Genomic DNA, 22,213 nt, shown 5'->3' on the forward strand with positions numbered 1-22,213 from the left:
TCAGAATGATTACCATCGAGTAGACATCATTTTTGATCGATATGACAAGAAACATTCAATCAAAGAACAGACACGTTTGAAACGAGGAGCTTCAACATCACTGGAGATCAAAATTACTGGGGATAACACTCCAATTCCAAGCCAGTGGAGCAAGTTCCTCAACAACCCTGTCAACAAGGCAAACCTTACAACCTTTCTTTGTCAGAAGTGGAATGATACATTCACAGATGTGGTACCTGTTGGCAAAACTGTTGTCCTAGCTGGAGGTTTTCGTGATCCGTTGAGGGTTGCTATGCTCACTTCTGGCAATTCCAAAGTTGTGGACGAGCTGCATTGTGACCATGAAGAAGCAGACACTAGGATATTACTGCATGCCCTTCATGCCTCTCAGGACCATGACCGCGTGGTAATACAGTCACCTGATACAGATGTGGCAGTACTAAGCATTCACGTCAATGCACTATCCCGAACTGTGGTTTAGAAATGGTACAAAAGACAAGCTGCGATATTTGCCAGTACATATCGCAAATCTGCTTGGTCCCTCTCTGTGTGCTGCACTCCCAGGATTCCATTCTTTAACTGGATGTGACAGCAGCAGTGCACTCTCCGGGATAGGAAAGAAAAAGGGCTTTGACTTGCTGAAGGCCTCTCCTGAGCATCAGCAAAGCATGTCCAAACTTGGAGATAGCTTGGAACTGTCCACAGAATGTCAAATGTCTTGCGAAAAACTGGTTTGCAAGTTTTACTCTAAAAACGCTTGTGCTACGGCAGATGAGACCAGGTACTTTTTATTCTGCCAAAAACAGAAGCAAAATGAAAATCTACCACCAACGTCAAACAGTCTCAAACACCACATCAAGCGAGCCAATTTGCATCTGTTTGGAAGAAATGTCTGTGTGCCATCCAAAACTTGCCATCACCAACTGGGCATGGTTGGGAGCTTGTCAGTGGATCTACACATATTAGGCCAGTTCTGATGTCACAGGAGCCTGCTCCTTCAGACATTTTAGAGCTGATTGCATGCAAGTGTAAAAAAAAATCAGCTTGCAGGAGAACAGACCTCTGTCAGTGCAAATCAAACAACTTAGTGTGTACAGAAGCTTGCTTATGCATGGCAGGGGAGTCATGTGAAAACACTCAAATTGATGTCACAGAAGACTCTGATATTGATGATTAGGGATTGTACAGCAAGTGTTATCTTTGAAATGGTATGTGCCACTTTTAAATATTCATTCTGTGGTTCATTCATGTACACAGTTACTCAAACATCAAAACCTTGTGTACAGTAAAACGTCAAATATCGTATTCTTTAAATAGAACCTTTATTGTGGGCCGAAGAAAATTAGGGGGGAGGGTAATGCTTGTGGTAAAAACTAAGTTTTTTGAATGTATGTGTATTACTTCTTTAATTTCATTATTTAACAGAATAGACGATGATTTTGGTGTATCAAATGAACACCTAGGTGTTGTAGTTTTTGAAATATTTTCATTTGTGTGTATTGGCGGCCAACAAAACCAAGATGGATTTTAGGCTGATTATTTGAGATTTTTGCATTTTGCTGTTCATAAGACCAAATATATGACTACCAAATGTTATTGGTTGTTTATATCTTTCAATTCCTCACATTTTGACACCAAAAACATGTCTATAGCTTAATTATTTTGCAAGATATTAACATTTATGGCAAATTTTGTTTCCGCCGTTTCACCGCGTGTCGTCGGTATATTCCAATCCTCATAGCAAATTACCTATACCACAATTTATGACTACAACAGGGCTAGGTATGTTTCTTAGGTGTGTCCCAACCTGGAAAAGAAGTCAAACCAAATAAATACTGGGTGTGCTATGTCAGTATATGCCACCACCATACTGCTCTTGGACTATCTAGTTCACTATGAGTTAACAGCACTGAAAAAGATTTCCTTCTTTTAAATTCACCATATTTCAATTATCAGAATATAATTTGATTCTTGACAAGGTAACTATAATCTAATTACACATTTTCCAATGTAATCTGCTCTGATTGTAGTTACTTGTTTCTTATAATCTGATTATGTAATCCAAATGACATGTAATCTGTTACTACCCAACGCTGGCAAATTCACACAAGAATCAGCGATGATGATCAGATCATTTGTTAATTTTTTTTTATTTTTTTGTTGTTGTTGTTGTTGTTTTAAACACTTTAACATATTTTGATGGATCTATGCCTTTATTTCCAGACATGACAGCAGATATCTACATACAGTATAATATTCTGTAATAATAATTCATCAAATGTTGACTGGCGTCATCAGAGCTTCAGTTATTAGAATTTCTGGCGGTGATTTCAGAATCTTTTTCTCAGCAGCTTTGGCCAGTCCCGGTTGCTTTGTGCAGGGATATAAATTAATAAAAGTGAACGATGCAACATTTGTTCATATGTGTGTGTGTGTGTGTTAAACTATTCTACTATTCTGAAGCTTTGCTGTACCTCTGTTTGTAGTTTGTCAGCGTTTTGAGGGTTGTGAGCAACAAGACTGGGATTAAAACCATTTTTACTCAGGAGCCAGTAGGTCTTGTGGCAGCCTTTACCCTGACATGGACAAAAACATACACAAAATGATAAATAAATTACCAAAAAGTTACTAAACATAAAATGTGTGATCTCATACATTACCTTAATTTCAATTTCCCCTCTTTCCTCCAGGACAAAGGACCCAGCCTGGATGAGAATGTCAGCTGTGCACTGGGAGATGTGAATCTTCAGGGCTGTGGACAAATACATGTTCAAACCATGTATTTAAAACAAGGTTAAAAATATTATATAACACACTGTAAAACAAAAAAATGCAGTGAAATTTACATAAAAACAATGTAAAATCACTACAGAAAAGTATTGTAAACCCAAAAACACATATTTTTTGTTTCAATCACAGTGGACTTTTGTAAACTATTAAACAGAATGTTTTTGTTTGATGTACAACAACAATATGTGATTCTAATCAAATGTATTTGTTGAAACTACAACTATTTGTAACAAAAACAGAAATACTGTAATACTCATTACAAAACAATTGTGGTAAATTGACATGCAAACACTGTAAAACCTATAGTTTTAGTCAGTTGTTTTTAAAAATACAAGAATTATATGTAAGTCTCTTTACAAGTTTATGATGTAGCCTAACTTTAACATGATTGATGAAACTGAAATTTCGGGTAGGCCTATAGGATACAGGTATGCTATTTGCAGCTTGTAGAGTAGGCTAGGGAGTAGGCCTATAAGAAATTATTATCGCTAGTCTAAGTACTTCTGTTCAGTCATAATCCTTGCATGCTTTGTTTCTTTTAATTTTAATGCAATACGATACTCAGACTAGGCTCTCTTTTTTTGTAGATTTAACAGTTTTTTAATGTGAGTCAGCTGTGGTTCATTCACTGTAAATCCATTTACATATTATGTCTGTAAAGTTATCTACAGTGCTGCTGTATTTTTTACAGGAATTCCCTGGTAACCACAGCTGCCAGCGTTTTCCTGTAAAAACAGTTTTTTTTTTAGTTTTTTTTATAGTGCAACAAGTATTCCAATGTATAACAAGAATTACTCCAATTGAAAAAAGAAGCATCTAAGCAATGTATGTAATACATTTAAAAAGAGAAGGAATTGTTGAGTAATGTTTGTGATTGAACCTGTCTACAATCATCAAACTACCAGCATTAGCATATTTTCTGGAGTATAGGTTTGGGAAGACCTGCATCTTATGCTTTGGTATGATGTCTATTCCAAAAATCAATCAATAAATAAATAAAAAAAATTACACATTCCTTATCATTTTTAATAATAGTAATATCTGTTTATGTAGGGCTGCCACTAAATAAAATATACTCCAATAATAAAACGATAAAAGAGAATAATTAAAAGTACACAACAACAATGTACAAAAATTTTAAATTCAAGAGCTGATAATACAGTGGAATAAAAGGCTTGATTTATTTTTCAGTGTGACATATCCTCCAGTAACAGTAAGTAAGCATTTAATATCCCTTGAACTTCTTCTTCTTCTTCTTCGCTTTCGGCTGTTCCCGTTAGGGGTCACCACAGCAGATCAATCGTTTCCATCTCACCCTGTCCTCTGTATCTTCCTCTGTCACACCAACCACCTGCATGTCCTCTCTCAGCACATCCATGAACCTCCTCTTTGGTCTCCCTCTTCTCCTCCTGCCTGGTGGCTCCATCCTCAGCATCCTTCTCCCTATATACCCTGGGTCCCTCCTCTGCACATGTCCAAACCATCTCAATCGCCTCTCTGACTTTGTCTCCAAACCGTCCCACCTGAGCTGTCCCTCTGATATGTTCATTCCTAATCTTGTCCATTCTTGTCACTCCCAAAGAGAATCTCAACATCTTCAGCTCTGCCACCTCCAGCTCTGCCTCCTGTCTTTTTGTTAGTGCCACTGTCTCTAAACCATACAACATAACTGGTCTCACTACTGTTTTGTAAACTTTCCCCTTCACTCTTGCTGATATTCTTCGGTCACAAATCACTCCTGCCACCTTTCTCCACCCACTCCACCCTGCCTGCACTCTCTTCTTCACCTCTCTACCACACTCTCCATTACTTTGAACAGTTGACCCCAAATATTTAAACTCATCTACTTTCACCACTTCTCCTTGTAACTGCACTATTCCACTGGGCTCCCTCTCATTCACACACATGTACTCAGTCTTGCTTCTACTGATTTTCATTCCCCTTCTCTCCAAAGCATATCTCCACTTCTCCAGACTAGACTCAACTTGCTCTCTACTCTCACTACAGATCACAATGTCATCTGCAAACATCATAGTCCATGGGGACTCCTGTCTGATCTCATCTGTCAACCTGTCCATCACCACTGCAAACAAGAAAGGACTCAGAGCTGATCCTTGGTGTAATCCCACCTCCACCTTGAATGAGTCTGTCATTCCGACTGCGCATCTCACCGCTGTCACACTATTTTTGTACATGTCCTGCACTACCCTAACATACTTCTCTGCCACTCCAGACTTCCTCATACAATGCCACAACTCTTCTCTTGGCACCCTATGATAAGCTTTTTCTAAGTCCACAAACACACAATGTAACTCTTTCTGTCCTTCTCTGTACTTTTCCAACAGTATTCTCAGAGCAAACATTGCATCTGTAGTGCTCTTTCTCAGCATGAAACCATATTGCTGCTCACAGATCTTCACCTGTTTTCTAAGCCTAGCTTCTACTACTCTTTCCCATAACTTCATGCTGTGGCTGATCAGCTTTATGCCTCTGTAGTTACTGCAGCTCTGCACATCACCCTTGTTCTTGAAAATAGGAACCAGCACACTTCGTCTCCACTCCTCAGGCATCCTCTCACTTTCCAAGATTTATTAAACAATCTGGTTAGAAACTCTACTGCCATCTCTCCTAGACATTTCCATGCCTCCATTGGAATGTCATCTGGACCAACTGCCTTTCCACTCTTCATCCTCTTCATAGCAGCCCTCACTTCTTCCTTGCTAATCTCTTTTACTTCCTGATTTACTCTCACCACATCATCCAGCCTTTTCTCTCGCTCATTTTCTTTATTCATCAACTCTTCAAAATATTCCCTCCACCTTCTCAGCACACACTCCTCACTTGTCAGCACATTACCATGTGCATCTTTTACCACCCTAACCTGCTGCACGTCCTTTCCAGCTCTGTCCCTTTTTCTGGCCAATCGGTACAAGTCCTTTTCTCCTTCCTTACTATTCAACTTCTTGTACAGCTCGCAATATGCCTTTTCCTTTGCTTTTGCCACTTCTCTTCTCGCCTTACGCCGCATCTCCTTGTACTCCTGTCTACTTTCTTCACCTCTCCGACTATCCCAAAACTTTTTCGCCAACCTCTTTCTCTTTATGCTTTCCTGGACCTCTTCATTCCACCACCAAGTCTCCTTGTCTTCCTTCCACTGTCCAGATGTCATACCCAGTACTGCCCTAGCTGTCTCCCTCACCACATCTGCAGTACTTTTCCAGTTGTCCAAAATTGCTTCCTCTCCAACTAGTGCTTCTCTCACCTGCTCACTAAATTTCACACAACAGTCTTCAGCTTCCACCATCTGATCCTTTGTTGAGCTCTCACTCTCTTCTTCTTCTTTACCTCTAAAGTCATCCTACAAACAACCATCCTATGCTGTCTAGTGACACTCTCTCCTGCTACCACCTTACAGTCTGTGATTTCTTTTAGCTTGCATCTCCTATAAAGAATGTAGTCCACCTGTGTGCACCTTCCTCCACTCTTATATGTTACCCTGTGCTCCTCCCTTTTCTTAAAGTAGGTATTCACCACAGCCATTTCCATCCTTTTTGCAAAATCAACTACCATCTGTCCTTCCCCATTCCTATCCTTGATACCATATCTACCCATTACTTCCTCATCACCTCTGTTCCCTTCACCAACATGCCCATTGAAGTCTGCTCCTATCACCACTCTTTCATGCTTGGGCTCACTCTCCACCACCTCATCTAACACACTCCAGAAATCTTCTTTCTCCTTTATCTCACAACCTACCTGTGGGGCATATGCACTGATGATATTCATCATCACCCCTTCAATTTCCAACTTCACACTCATCACCCTGTCAGACACTCGCTTAACCTCCAACACACTTTTAACATACTCTTCCTTTAAAATGACCCCAACACCATTTCTCTTCCTGTCCTCACCATGGGACAACAACTTGTACCCACCGTCGATGCTCCTGCTCTTACTTCCCTTCCACTTGGTCTCTTGCACACACAATATGTCTACCTTTCTCCTCTCCATCACATCAGCCAGCTCTCTCCCTTTACCAGTCATACTACCAACATTCAAAGTCCCCACTCTCATTTCCACCCTTATTTACAATTATCAGGTAATTATCGGGAAAAATGTTTCATGAGATCAAATAGAATTTGGATTTACTGAGTAATGTAAATTGTTTTGGAATATCAGTACTTACTGAGCTCCTGCATGGATCTATTTCATTAGGATCAAATGTCAATCCAGGTGTTTCCAGTTGTTGTTTTGGCCATTACCATGGTAACACCAGTTTGCAACACAGTTCTGCAATAGGTGGAATATGCAGTACTGTACTATGCACCCCCCCACCCCCAATTCAGGTTAATTGTGTCAGTGCAATTTTATTTTTGGGTTGAGGGGAGGCTGGGGGGGTTTGGAGGGAGATGACAAACTAGGTTCACACCTGCATTGCGGGGAAAATAGTTAGGTTTAAACAAATCTAAGTGCTGATGCTCTCCAATTTTATAGATGTGCTGTTTCAGTTCACTCACGTAAGCTGCTGCTTTCCATCCGTGACGCAGTGTTCACTGTGTCGCCAAAAAGACAGTAGCGTGGCATTGTGGTGCCGACCACTCCAGCCACCACTGCACCTGTAAAATTTAACCCAAATCTGCATGTATAAAGTATCTGTTCATGCACTGGTACCACGTTTCATCACATTCACCACACTGCAGAACCACTTTGGGTCCCACCACTAAGAAGTAACCATCTATCTGCCACAGCAAGTGGTGTCCTCATGGCCTCCTCTAGGTGTTGGGGTCCTCAACACTGGATGATGCCCACGTGACCAAAATGCCTTAGCTGGTATTCCCTCACAATGCAAATAGTACACTCCATCTGTGTGACATTACGTAACCACCATCTGACAAAAAAAATTACTCCAGCAGTACTCAAGGATCCTCTGAGAAGACACAGCAACAAAACCACAAAACAAATTTGATTCAACAGAGGTGGTATAATTTGATCTTTGTCTTACCTGAATGTATCCCAATGCGAATAGCAAGACTCTCAGTAGGCATATGATGAATTTTGAAGACCTTGATTGCACTGAGGAAATGCAGAGCCATTGTTGCGATCTCCAAAGCGTGCTTATTGCCATTGCTCAGAGGCAGACCGCTGGCTACCATATAAGCATCGCCAATTGTTTCCACCTTGTAAAAGTCAAAGATAATAAATGGTGGTTATTGATATTTAAAAGCACAATAATACACAAAAGCTGTACTGAAGCCAACAAAAATCTTTTTTGAGATCTAAACATAGTCCTCCATACTTTGTAGACATCGTACAACTTGATGATGTCATCAAAGCGACTGTAGAGGTCATTGAGGAAGGTCACCACCTCCATTGCAGAACTGACAGAGCACATGGAGGTAAAGCCCACAATATCAGAAAAGCAGATTGTCACCATTTCATAGCTACGTGGCTCCACCAACTTCCCTGACATCAACTGATCGGCAATGTACCTGTGACCAATCAGATGGCAGCACATGTTAAGACTACTCTTGCTTGGTAATGACATCACGGATGCCCGTTTCATTGATGCACCAACATGAAGGGATAGCAAAGAGATAAGGCACCTAATGGCTATTTAATGTGTTACCGTGGTAACATGCTGGCGAGGAGCTTGTCCGCACGCGCTTTCTCTGCTGTGAGCTGATTGGTCCTTTGTTCCACCACCTCTTCCAAGTGATTTGTGTATTTCTCCAGCTTTTCCACCATATTGTCCAATATATTTGCATGACTGCAGTAAAAATAAATAAATAGTTTTTTGTGACAGTTGTTGGTCCAATTGCATCAACAGTAATTTGCTGCACAGCACTTCAACACTTTAGATGTGAATAAAATGGTCCAAACCTATCTGGGCTGATATCCCTCAGCTGTCTACGTATAGAGCTGAACGGGGGTCTCTGGTCAGGGTTTTCGCTCCAACACACCCTCAGCAGTGCATTGATGTTTTCTTCACACAGCTGGTCAGAAAGCACAGGTCGGAGGGGTTCTCTTCGGAAAGGAGTCCGCAACTGCATAATAATCTCTGGAGAAAACATCGGTATATAACAAGAATTCATTCTGCTACCTGAGTTTTAGTGTTGAAACACTCATTTCAATGTGTAAATTCAAAATCTATGATTGAAATTAGAAAGTGTAACCGCCATTGGGTGACTGTGCCTTAGGATTATGTTGCAATAGCTACAGGTGGTGACCAGCCAGGACCCGCTGTACTAGTGCATAGTCCAAAACCTAAACATGGCCTAATCCCACCTTTTGGCTCCAGGTTGATGTCATGGTATGGGCTGGCTTTGGAATTGTACACAAGTTCCCATACAATGATGGCAAAGCTGTAGACATCACCCTTGGGTGTGCCCTGAACTACAGGACTGACTTGTCTCAGGAGCTCTGGCGCTGTCCAATACATTTCTGCAATACAGTTACAAAGAAAAAGCCTTGTTACTTATTCAACTCACTGATAGACTGAAATACATTTATCGGCCACTTCAAACTAGTTCTGTCTCCTATAGTCCATCCGAAAAGTGTTCGCAGCGCTTCACATTTTCCACATTTTATTATGGTACAGCCTTATTCCAAAATGGATGAATTTCATTTTTTCCTCTCAAAATTCTGCATGTAGTACATGAGGTATTGCGTATTTCTGGGTGCACTGTACATTGCTCAGTGTTTGCTTGATGTGGGTGTTGGGTAGGATTGTGGAAACCAGTGGCTTTGGTGCTTTTGTTGACAAGGAAAGGTTTACTGATCTTGACTTCATGGGTGATGCTGTGATCTTTGTGGAATCAATGGATACCCTGATTGAGAAGCTGAGCAAGAAACCAGAGTGTCTGGGTTTGTGATTGTCCTTAATCAAGACTAAGATCCAGGCCTTCAATGACCTCCTGAACTCTGCAATCAGAGGTGTATCTGTATGTGGTGAAAATGTTGAACTTGTAGAGACATTCACTTATCTCGGGAAATGCCTAGGAAGAGCTTATGCAGTCATGAGATCACTGGACAGAGGTATTTGGCAATGCCAACATCTTTGCCACAGAACAAAGGTCCAAGTCTTTAGGGTCTTGGTGCTTCCTGTCTTACTGTATGGATGTGAAACGTGGACAGTAACCAGTGACCTAATGTGGTGACTGTGGTTATTTAGGGAGACTACGATGCCACTGCTTTAACCACTTGACACATCCCATCGTGTGTGAATTGTTGATACAAGACCTGATACCATCTGAGTATCACAACAAAAACAGATGTTATTCCAATCGTCCATTATCCAATTTTGGTCAGCCCATGCCCACTGTAACCTCACTTTTCTGTTCCTATTTCCTTCTTTTTCCCCCTGTTCTCCAAACTAGCACCCTGGGTGGTCTTCTGCTGCATCTGTTTCAAGGTTCCACATGTATGTTCAGAGATGCTCTTTGAGATATGGTAGTTCTCAGAGTTCTTCTCTGAACTCTGGAGCGAGCAAGACATTTCTGTTCCCAGAGAGCTTCCCATCTGTCATTGGATGTTTGTTCTTTTTGGACCATTCCCTGTCGATGTTGGAAATGGTTGTGTGGAAAAATCCCAGGATGTCAGCAGCTTGTGAAATATTCAAACCAGACCCTCTAAAACTAACAACCATGTCATGTTCAAAGTCATGTAAATCACATTTTTTCCTCATTCTGTTGTTTAGTTTGAACTTCAGGAGATCCTCTTGTCCCTGCCTAAACTCCTAAATGTGTTTCTGCCACATCACTGGCTGATTTGATATTTAATTTAATGTGCAGTTGAGTTGAACAGATGTCAAGTTACCTAATGGTGTAGCCGGTGATTGTATAATGCAAAGATGACATGCCAGACATTTACTGGTTAAATATTTCCACAAGTGATCCACTGACCTTCAAATCTGGGATTCTCCTGTGAGATTATCTTTTTTTTAAGTCCATGTTTAAATTCCCAAAGTCCAAAACTGGAGAGTTTAATCTGAAGTCGGCTATCCACAAGACATGTACTGGGCTTCAGGTTACCATGGAATTTTAGGGAACTCTTGTGAATGAAATCCATTCCCTGAAACATGAATAAATGGGTTTTAAACCACAGCTTCATTCAAACTACAACTTTTAACAGTGATAGTGCAGAAATCTCTCTCTCTCTCTCTCTGTAATTTCCACATTAGTAGCTCTGTTTTGGTGAAACTGGGGTTGTATGAAATGCATAAATCTAAATAATTAACTTCTTATTGAAAGAAAATGTAAAAATTTGCTAACTCACATTAACAATGTCATAAGCAAAGGAGAGTTTAAATATCGTATCCAGTTCAACATCTGAAGCCTTCATAATATCCTGTGGACAAAAAAGGTACCATTACAAATTTAAATATTTAAATGGGTTTTTGCTCATGTTTTCATTGCACAATGAGGAGTTTCTAAATCTGCTGCGATCGTGCAATTTAAGTGATGCTTTATAACATGCAATGTGAGGAAAAAGTTATTGGATGGAACACAAACAATGCTGACCTTAAGGCTTCCTTTTTTACAGTACTGCATGACCAAACAGACATTTGGTGGCTCAACGCAGACACCAAAGAACTGCACCAAGTTCTCGTGTTTCATCTCTTTCATCTGCGTTAAAGAATCCACCTTATTAGGCACACTTCCTAGGCATATATATATAAACATGCTCTATCTACAGTATCAGCTGTAAAGTGTACACAAAATGTTTAAAGGGATGGTTCATTAACCATAAAACAAAACCAAACAGGCAAATAAAGTAAGAAATCTCTCAATTTATTGTGAAGAGAAACACAAGAAACTTCTACCACATTGAACTCAGAGATAATGGAAGGCTTCTGGATGTTAATCCCAGTGTGGTTCTTAATGTACTGGATTGCCACTTGATTTCCCTACAGGGAATCAAAAACACATTAGCCACACAATGATCTTCTGTCACATGAAATTAATACTTGTCAGAGTCACAAAAGTACCATCTGGGACCATCCTTTTCATTCTTAGCAAAAGTGTAGAAGTTCATGGAATCATGAAATACATTTTCAATATACTTTTAGATTTGTGTGAGCACGATGTAGAATAAAATGAAAAGTCAAAAATACACATATAACATGCAGTGGTGGCTTAGGTTCTTCAGTAAAACTCTGATTATGTGGTCATACCTCGAGCACAAGCCAGCAGAAAGGATTTTGTATGAATGTATCAGTGACAGAAAAAGAAAGCAAGGGAAATAGTGGATCAAGGTACACAATGAATGTGGCCCGTGAGAGATAGAGCGAGCGAGACAGAGTGTTATTACAAATTTGCTGCAAATTAAAGATACAAATAAATAAAACTTATTACTTTCTGATTGTTTAACAGCAGTTACATTCTAAAACTCAAATAACAAGGTCACAAATACAGACCCCTGCCAGAGGGATTTTGTAGCTGAAACAGACTTATTCCTTCCCTCAACCAGGGTGAGCCAATGTGGGACTCGTGAGCTGTTGTTTGTCTGCACTCCCTTTGTTTTGGACCACCAGGGAATTTGAGAAATTTTCTAGCAATTAACAAATAGATACTTCTATTTAGCAGATTAAACAGCCACATGTTTATTAATTCGAATTTTTATTTTCAGATTTACACTGAAAAAAGAGAATTCTTGAACCAACTTAAAAAAGCTTTAGAATTGGTAAAAACCTGAATGAATGAAGTTGTTTTAACTTAGTTTGTAAATTAGATAAACTCTAGATCAACTCTAACTTACAAACTTGAGTTCAAACAACTTAATTCATTCAGGTTTGACCAATTGTAATGCTTTTTTAAGTTGGTTCTTTTTCAGTGTTGAATTTTGCTTGAAATGAGCTTGTTTGCCACTTTCTGTCATTTCTAAAGCCTAGGTCTGGTGGCCACCAAGGTCATCACTATTGTTTGGAAGATAAAATCCAAATCCTGCCCCCAAGAAACAAACAGACAAACTCATATGTTAAATGTAAATGACATGCTTACTTGGAAAAGGCCAATGGTGGTGAAAGCATGCTCTTTTCCTGCTTTATCTTTCAGGCCATAACTGTTACTAGATCGAGAATCAGTGCTCCCACTGTGACTCCCTATGGAGGTCGCAGACAGTGCCATCGTTCCCTGGAGGTGACACAAACACAACAAAGTGGCATATCAGGATACAGCTGTACAAGCAAATACACACATGGTCTATACTGAACACACAGTCTTGCAATCTCCGTTCTTCAACAGTTCTCAAAACTGAGTACCGGTACTGTGGTCTCCCGGATGATGGTGATGTCCCTGTAGTCAATCAGCCACCAACATGTGTCTTCAACTTTCACTTGGAGCCGTAGTTTCTGCACAACCAGGATCCCAATCCACAAGAGTAGCAACACTCCTATGACTGGAAAGATCACCAGCAGGGCCAGTAGGGCGATGTCTGAGTAAGATGGTAAATTAAGACGATGGTTACCCAGTGCTTTCAACTAAACTAAGTGTTAGCTGAAGGAAACGATTCACTATTTTGAAATGTACAAATAAATAAATAAACAGTTGCTTCTGAAACTTATTCAATCTTGTAAAGAACTCAGGACAAAAGGAAGTCAGTGCTTCAAAGATGATTTAGATTCAGAAGACTTTAACGAGTAATTGAATCAATTACTTACAATGTAAGACATTGATTTACTATTTTAAAATGCTCAAAACATTATGTGGCAACTGATGGACAGTGGTGATTCTTTGAAACTGATAACTTGCCATTCACTAGCCATTCACATTGTTCATTGTCAAAACCACATTCTGGATTATCAGATGGAGGTTTTCCTTTGGGCCAGACCACTGAAGCAAACAAAGATGTTGGCCTGAAAAGAAATGGCTTGTGTTTTGCATGACAGTAATTTGAGTGAATGTTGCCTTGATTTGGAATTAGAGTTATGTCATTGACGGTGTGATTTGTACCTCACGGCTTTGGTATGGCTGTCGTAATGGAGGATTGGCACAAACTTGGTGGTATCTCCCTTCTGCTGCAAGTCATAAATGGAATAATCCAAATTTCTCTCCCCATATTCATCAAAGTGGACTAATCCAGAGGCACCTGCGGTGACAGATTATGACATTGAACGCTATGAAAATATTTAATTGATTTTTAATGTTCAATGTGATTTTGCAGAGTTGCATCATAGTGTGAGCTGTTATCAAGCACATGGGCTCATCCTATAAAACATTACCAGCTATATAATGAGCAGGAAACTCACTCCATACATTGAGAGTATAGAATATAGCAATGGACTTTACACAGTACCATGAAATCGAATGCTCTTTTGTTTAATGATCTGTAAAAACTGCTGTCCATCATGAGGGTCTTTGCCGTGTTTGAGGAGTTCCTTCAGGCCCATAGCGTAAAGCAGAACTGAATCATGTAGGTAGGCAGAGTAGAGGCTGACCTGGAATATCACAATCAATATGATGAAAAATGAGTTTTCTCGTGAGCCAAATTAATTTTCGAAAAAAAAATTTCTTAATTTTCCAATGAGCTATATGTTCCCGTCAAAGATCCTTACCTCTGCTTCAGATGTTAGGTTACTCTGAAATGGGTGAGTTTTTAATCTTTTAAAAACTTGCTCCAAGAAGTCATAATACTCATAGCTTTCAAAGGTTTTCTGTCCAATGATAAAGACCATGCCAAAGGCTCTTATTGCAGTTTGGTTATCTCGGCTGTTCAAGGCATATTTCCACAAGTTATCCTGGTCAGGAAAGATATTAACAAGTAAAAAAAAAAATTAAAAAAAAAATCAGTCTTTGAAGTCAACATTGTATGACATGTAGAAGTGGTGATTCAGAAGTTTGAGTCTGACCCAGAAAAAGTAGGGTGTGGTTCACCATCTTTTGCATTCTGAGAAACCAACATTTCTCAACCTTGCACCCAGTGAGTCAAAACTTCACACATTCTTGAGACATTCTTCACACATTCTAACTGGATTAAGTAAACATGTTCAATTAAAAAAATATTGGTTAAATTCATTTACCTATATATACACTGAGCTGTACATTTACCTGTTTTGAGAGTGGAAAACTCCAGAAACATTAATGCTGTCACATATGGCCAGCAGTAGCAAAACTAGCAACTTAGATAGCTAACAGGCTAATTTTAACAATAGGGGCTTCTGTTTTTAGCTGCTCCCAAATATTTTAACACAAATGAAGAAACATTTACATAGATGTTGTACTGAAAGGTGCCTACACTGATTACAGAGTCATCTAGCAGCGCTGGGGTCTTTGAACAAACCACATGCATCATTTGGACAAAGAGCCCAGATTTTATCCCGACACTAACTTTTATTCCTGAGTTTAGGCCAGCCCCCATGTGGGTGGTCCTTAGCCTGTCGTGAATCAGTGGCTGTGTGATTGGCTGCAAAGTGAAATGAAGTAGGCGGGTATAAGAGGGTGTCGTCTTCACGTTGCGTTCAAGGCGGTATGTAAAACTTTTATGGTGTATGTCGGCGTGTCACGGAACAACTCAGAGTGTTCCATCATGCCTTCCAAATAGATGCAAATACTTTGGTTTTATCAATTAGACAGCTATAAAAAGCAGTTAGGATAAGATCAGGTTGTAGTACCAAATACAAGGACATTTTAGATGTGCATCAGCCATTTGGAAAAGCAGTTAGGTTAAGATCAGATAGTTACAAGGACATTTTGGATGTGCGTCGGCTATTTTGTGGTATGCATCATGGAACACGTGGACACTGACTGTAAGTACAGAAATTATGCACAAACACAGATTCCCTTTTGAATGCTCCTCTTTTTTTTTCTTCTTTTTTTTTTTGACATGGCCACAGGTAAAAGTAAAATGACAATTACAAGTATTCCAAGTAGTGATTATAGGCATGAGACATTTCCTCACATTCTCACATATCTAATTTTTTCCAACACATTGAGTGGTACAGATGTTAAAGATTAGCTCAAAGCAACAGCCAAGTCAAAACTGACACTGTAGGGCAGGATGTATAACCTACAGTTTTGTAATGTATCAAAATAGAAATACTTTGTTACTGTACTTAAGTAGAATTTTGACATATATGTACTTTACTTTGTTATTTATGTTTCTGGCGACTTTCACTTTTACTCCACAACATTTACTTAATAAAATGTATACGTTTACTCTGATACATTTCCTTTACTTTAGACTTTAACTTTTACCAAAGTCATTATATGCTAAGATACTTGTACTTTCACTCAAGTATCACTTTGAGGTACTAAATACAAGACTGCTAACCTATGATGAAATGTGCAGAGCATATGTGGCCACGAAAATTTATTCCCTCCCTCATTTACAGTTCTTTTGCAATTCTGGTATTTAAGTAAATATTCCAATACACTGTTTTGTCATAACAGAGCACCACACACTCAGTACTGTTGCTGGACATGAAGGAAAATGTATCATACCTGTGACCATACCCTATGTTTTTCTTGTATACACTGCAGAACTCATACATACCAAAAGGGGCAGCAAAAGCTCATCTGTTTTACTCACCACACTGCCACTGACCTCAAAATGCTGCAGTAAGAAGAAGACATACTCTCCATTCATCAGGCCCTGTCGCTCAGCCTCCAGTAACAAAGCCATTGAGTCCTCCCTGTTCGTTAACACCACAACCACTAGATGGCAAAGTGTCACAGGTCAGATGATTTTAGACAAAACAGTCTGAAGTGAAAATGGAACTTTTACAATTCACATTTTCTTCCGCCCTTACCTCTGGCAACCGTGGCGATATACTTAATATTTTGAAAAAGGAGCCGACGATTGCTGGTGTCGAACTTGACCACTGCATTCACTTTGAATTTGTCCCTCAGTAGATTTTCAACCGTTTTCCACAGGGCATCAACTTTGTCCCAAGTACCGGAATCCAGTCCTCCACCGATCATAGCCACATGAGTCCAGCCGAAAAACTGTAGCGTCTTCGCCAGAACCTCAGCGCTTCTTTTAAGAGGCGGCACAATCTTGATGTAGGAATCATAAATGTCACTGTTGTCCATTTTGGAGGACTGTCCTACAAAACCAAACATGGGGATGTTCCACACTGATGCAATGAGACCAGTAGCCTATGTCAGGAAGAAAAACAAGAAATATCAAAGAGTTAATTACTTCTTTACTTACTTACTTCTGCAACATGAAATTAAAATGGATCAAATGCACGTCAGTTCAAGTTGATCGCATATTTTACCTCAGCTTCTTCAGGACAGGCTGGACCCAAAAGTGCAGACACGTTTTCTTTCCACACCTGCTCAATGAAACCTCCCAGTGATGCTTTGGGATTACAGTCAGTATCTCTGTAGACAAAATCCAGACTGTAGTTGCCCAGGAAGGAAGGGTTCATGTTCACTTTATCCATGGCTATCTGTACGGCTGAGCCCAGTCGTAGGGCACTGAAGGGAAACGATATGTTCCACGGAGCCTGGAGGCCAATCAACAGTTTACGGAAATTAGAGCCATTGACGTCGTTACTGACAACGGAGGTGATGGTTAAAAAAAGTGTCAACTGAAGTGCCAACATTCGGCTCTGAGAAGAAGGGCATATCACACTTGACATCACTTATGCTTTTCTTTTTGCGTGACACAAAAGATGTGCCTTGCCTTGATGAGACACAGCTTAAATACCCAACCCTGCTTGTGGTGGTGACAGGTGGTTAGGGAGGAGAAAATCATAACATTTGGGAGGGAGTGAGAGGGACAAAGAGGCATTATAACCTCCACCAAGGATGTGTCTCCTAACTTTTCCCGGTACCTAACCCTAACCCTGCCCCTTCCTAACCCTAACCTATAACTACCCCCTTCCACATCACTAACCCCCTTTGTCCCTAAAATTATGAAGAGAAAACTCCAATCCTTCCATAACCATTCACTCCATTGTCATTTTTACATCAGGATTTTTTTGACAGACAGGTTTCAAGTATAAACTGTAACTAGTTAAGCAAAGGAATAGGATTTTTAATCCATGAATATTCCAAATGAAGGCAATAAATAAATAAATAAATAAATAAAAAATGGAGCATAATGGAATGTATATTGCCAATGAGGCCACCTTAGTACACTGAAAAAATAGAATCATCAGAACCAACTTAAAAAAGCGTTACAATTGGTAAAACCTGAAGGAATTAAGTTGTTTGAATTTAGGTTTGTAAGTTAGATCAACTCTAGAAAACAACTTAAACAACTTAATTCATTCAGGTTTTACCAATTGTAACACTTTTTGAAGTTGGTTCTTTTTCAGTGTAACAGTGATCTAATCTTGTTATTTGTTTATTTGTTGTCTTGTTAATTTTTCTAAAGGCATGTATCAACGTTAATACGAGTGAAGATGGGGGGTGCAAAGCTGCCCAAGCGTAGCTTACTTTTAAGTAACACATATACGCACATGTTAACGTGTATCAAATTTGTCAGCAATGCAAGTCAAAATCTGTAGCAAAACCTATTTTTATGCAGATTACATTTGTGGTGAACTGGAAGCAGGATCTGAAAGAAAAAACTTCCATCTAATTTGTTGCTAATGTAACTAATTACAGTTGTGAACACCTTATAGCACTCAGCCAACTTTGGGCAGCATTTTGCAAAAAACAGATGAGCATGGCTGTTTCTGCTTTCATTCACCAGGTGGTGCCAAGTTATGAGACATTGTAAACTCTCACAAATATCACCATTTGTTGTACTGCTGGAGCACAGATTTTATTATCATCTACCAGTTTTCATGTATTAAAATTCTCTGATCAACAGCATGCCAGAAAGGATAATTTTATGATCAATGCCATTAGGTCCAAATCTTGCCCTTGTGTACCAATGTGTACTGCTTGGTACATAACACAAACAGCCGATAACTTAATTAAACTGGATTAAATTTTCTAATAAATTGCTGGAAACTACCAAAAATCAATTATGTATTTTTATAACATGAAATAAATTATTATTATTATTTTATTTTTTGTAGAAAGTACACAATACTTAAATATATATATATTTACATATATCTAATTTATTAATATTATTTAATTGCTCATCATTATTTTAAAATACTTTTAGGCATATTAAATATACCTAAAATATTTGTACTTTACTGCTGTGTATATACAGTACTGTGCAAAAGTTTTAAGCATCCCAGAGTTATAATAAAAGTAACATTTGATGCCCCCCTCACCCCACCCACCCTTTTTCTTAGCATGTCAACATGAAATCAGTTCCAAAAAAGTGAATATGTGAGCTATATTTTTTTAATTTCATGATAATAATAATAATACAAATAATTTTAATAATAATAATAATTTCTTTGTAAGTATAGCAGCTTGTAGAATACCACACAAACACAGTTGCAAGTGATCATGCAATTACGCATACTTTAAGTTACGTTATTATATGGTATGGGATTTTGCCAACTTCTGATTGGCCCATTCGCCACTTTATAACGCAATGCTAAAACACTCTCGGCCATATGAGCATTGCTTTCTTTATTATCATTTGCAGTTGCTTAATTGGCATCTCAGTGGAAAGTGTAGATATATGTATAGAGAGAGAGAGAGAGCGATAGATAGACACACACAAACACACATGAGTGCGTGTGTGTGCGTATATGTGAGCTTTTGACAAGAGCAGAAGTTAGCTTTGAGTTAGCGGACGCTCGCGTGCATCCTGACGTCCACAAGATGTCTTGTAAATCACTCCAGATGTGTTATCAGGTTACAAAACAGCCCTTTCAGATTTAGAAGTGTTTATTTGTTGGTAGCTTTTACATAATATACGAGAAACATGTTATATTTACACATAAATGAAGTGGTTTTGCAGCACCAGAGAGACCATCCAGTGACATCACAGTGCTGCTCTACTCTGATTGGTTGTCACCCCCACCCCTCAAAAAAAAAAAAAAGTTTTGCATGATTCATAGCATAAAATATGAAACAGAATGTGACTTTTTAACCTCTTAAAATAGGTCATGGTTTGCGATCTTTGAACTTGTCCAAGGTCTGTGTCCCAAGAATGTTCCCAGTGAATTTGTAGACTACGGCAGTAATAGGACTGAACTTATGCTGAGCACAGACAGACGGACAGGTGCAAAGCCTTTGCAATACCCGATGATCATATTTGATGGCTTCGGGTAAAAATGTGCCCCAGTAATGTCCTGGTAGCTATAAGGATTAAAGTACACTGTCATCATAATTTGGTTTAACAAATGCTTACTGTTTGTAGTGCTGCTGTTTTCTGCATCATCTCTGTTGCTATAACAGAAGTTAAATTTGCTGTAAGGGTTGATATTCTAACAGAACTATTTCAGCAAACTCAGCAAGATAAGCTGCTGATTAGATTTGATCAACCACAGATCAGTAAATTGTGAATGCACCATACCCAGGATACCTTTAGCCTCACGTTCATAAATTGAGTGTCAAAGTTCATCGTAATCTCTCTTATCTCTAACAGGAACACACTTCAGCTGAAGGGGAGCGGCTGTCAACATTTATTTAGAGAATCACACTTAATTCTGTTAAGGAAGGGAGAATAATGAATTAAACATGAAACCCAATACAGCAAACCAACATAAAATCCATGTTGTTGATCCCCTGAGGGATTTTCTACAGGACTGTAAAAGCTCTGCAGAGGCAGGTTGAGCCTTGCTTGGTGCAGAACCTGTCACACCTGTGTGCACTCTTAGGTGCTAATTGCACCAGGTGCGTATATCCTACATTAGTGGTGTTTGCTGATGGCAAGCAACTCTTTATTTTTTAGCCTGATCCTTAACAATCTCTGCTCGTCCCACCAGGTAACATTCACAACGTCACATAACGAACCTTCAATTTCACCTGATCAGCGTCATTCACACAATTTATTTTAGTTTGCTGAGTGGGAAGGTTTTCTAGTGTTGTTTATATATGACTTGCTGATGTGATGACAATATATATACATATATATAATTGTTTTCACTTCTTGAACCTGGTCCCTTGATCTCGTTGTGTGATATTTATGTTTGTGGGGTTAATTGATCTGGCTGATCTCAAAAACAGCCCACTGATAGAGATGTGAATTAGATTTACTGTTGAATTACATGCATTTATGAATATAAAAGTAGACATGTGGAAGCTCACTTAATGAAGAATAGGTCATCGCATGCAGAAAAGAAAAACATCCTGAGGCACTCTAATCACATGTGTGTTGTGCATGTATAAAACTTGTACAAACCATTATTCCATGACTCATTGTATGCTTCTGCGTGCTCTTGACATCTGACAAATGTGGCCGAATGGCTACAGAAAGCAACACTCTCCAATCAATTCACCCTGTTGAGGTTTCAAATCTCACAAGATCTCAGACAGGTGGCTTTCAGTGCACGATGTATATATTATAGTGTGTGTATAGTGGTATGTGTATGTAAAGTGGTGTAAGTATACAGCTACGGTGTCACTTCGGACAAATTTTGTCCAAGACTGAACACTTATCCTTAAAGAACATACAACCAACCCACTATGGTTGATCCATTGGCACCCAGTTCTTTGAGTGAAGCTATTATAATTGATTGACCTCTTGAAGGCCACCCAAGGTCAACGGTCATGACTAATAAAAAAAAAAGATGTATGACTTCATAATGATGTTTAATAGCAACTACATATTTTTTAATCAATTCCTTTGGAAAGCATTCTAAATATCTCGCAAAGATACTGAATGTCCTTGACTGACAACCCCCCCAGTCATTTCAACAAGTTTGGTCCAATTCTGATTTTAAAAACTGTTTAAACATGGAAGGCTGACCACACATGACGGTAAACTGTACCCTCAGTGTCTGCCGCATGTGGCTGTAATCAACTGATTTAAGATACTTAATATGACGTAAATGCAACAGAGTAATCTGTCTCGTCGTTATAAGCACAACAATCCCAAGATGTGGACTAAGAATTGCAACTGCTTTTTGGCGGGGAGGGGTATTAGATTAGGTCACAATAAATATTTTATTGCCCCTTGTGGGCCAGCAGGGAAATCAAATTCCCACAAGTTTTATAATGCACTGGACAGCCTGGGATTGTAGAAGAGTTTAATGTGCCAGGATCAACTCTGTTGCTAATCTGCATGCCCATGGCAAGCATAGCCTTCTTATTTTGATAAGTACATTTTAAGTTATGTCCTGTGCACTCCGATCTCAGGTTTTTTTATTTATTTATTTATTTTTTTTTGTGTATGTGTGTTTTGTTTTGTTTTGTTTTTTTCGGTCCCGTCAAGAACTTTGAGACTGGGTTGACTCATGATGTTTCTGTTCTTGATAAATTGTAGTTTGTTTTTTGTTTTTCTTTAATGTGTGTTGTCTTCATTGCTTAAGAAGAATGGTGATATTTTCCATGAGTCTTCTTGAAAGGCAGTCAGTACGTCTTACAAAAATGCTGTTGTCCCACAACAAATTATGCAT

The 22,213-nt window shown here is 39.1% G+C and overlaps 1 protein-coding gene across 1 annotated transcript; it reads right to left on the reverse strand.

Moving 5' to 3' along the window:
* Nucleotides 1-575: 575 nt before the first annotated feature.
* Nucleotides 576-20,217, reverse strand: gucy2g (guanylate cyclase 2g). Its single transcript, XM_034193462.1, has 23 exons — nucleotides 20,179-20,217; nucleotides 17,006-17,341; nucleotides 16,535-16,883; nucleotides 16,330-16,439; nucleotides 14,342-14,524; nucleotides 14,083-14,224; nucleotides 13,740-13,875; nucleotides 13,539-13,642; nucleotides 13,055-13,221; nucleotides 12,789-12,920; nucleotides 11,612-11,695; nucleotides 11,310-11,414; nucleotides 11,065-11,136; nucleotides 10,692-10,860; nucleotides 9,076-9,231; nucleotides 8,671-8,848; nucleotides 8,417-8,557; nucleotides 8,087-8,279; nucleotides 7,793-7,967; nucleotides 7,308-7,406; nucleotides 2,661-2,752; nucleotides 2,475-2,576; nucleotides 576-695 (listed from the first exon to the last, which is right to left on the reverse strand). The coding sequence occupies exons 1-23, from the start codon at nucleotides 20,215-20,217 to the stop codon at nucleotides 576-578; spliced, it is 3,384 nt and encodes a 1,127-aa protein (XP_034049353.1).
* Between the last annotated feature and the right edge of the window lie 1,996 nt (nucleotides 20,218-22,213).

Source organism: Thalassophryne amazonica, chromosome 18 (genome assembly GCF_902500255.1).
Source record: "Thalassophryne amazonica chromosome 18, fThaAma1.1, whole genome shotgun sequence".
Taxonomy (NCBI): Eukaryota; Metazoa; Chordata; class Actinopteri; order Batrachoidiformes; family Batrachoididae; genus Thalassophryne; species Thalassophryne amazonica.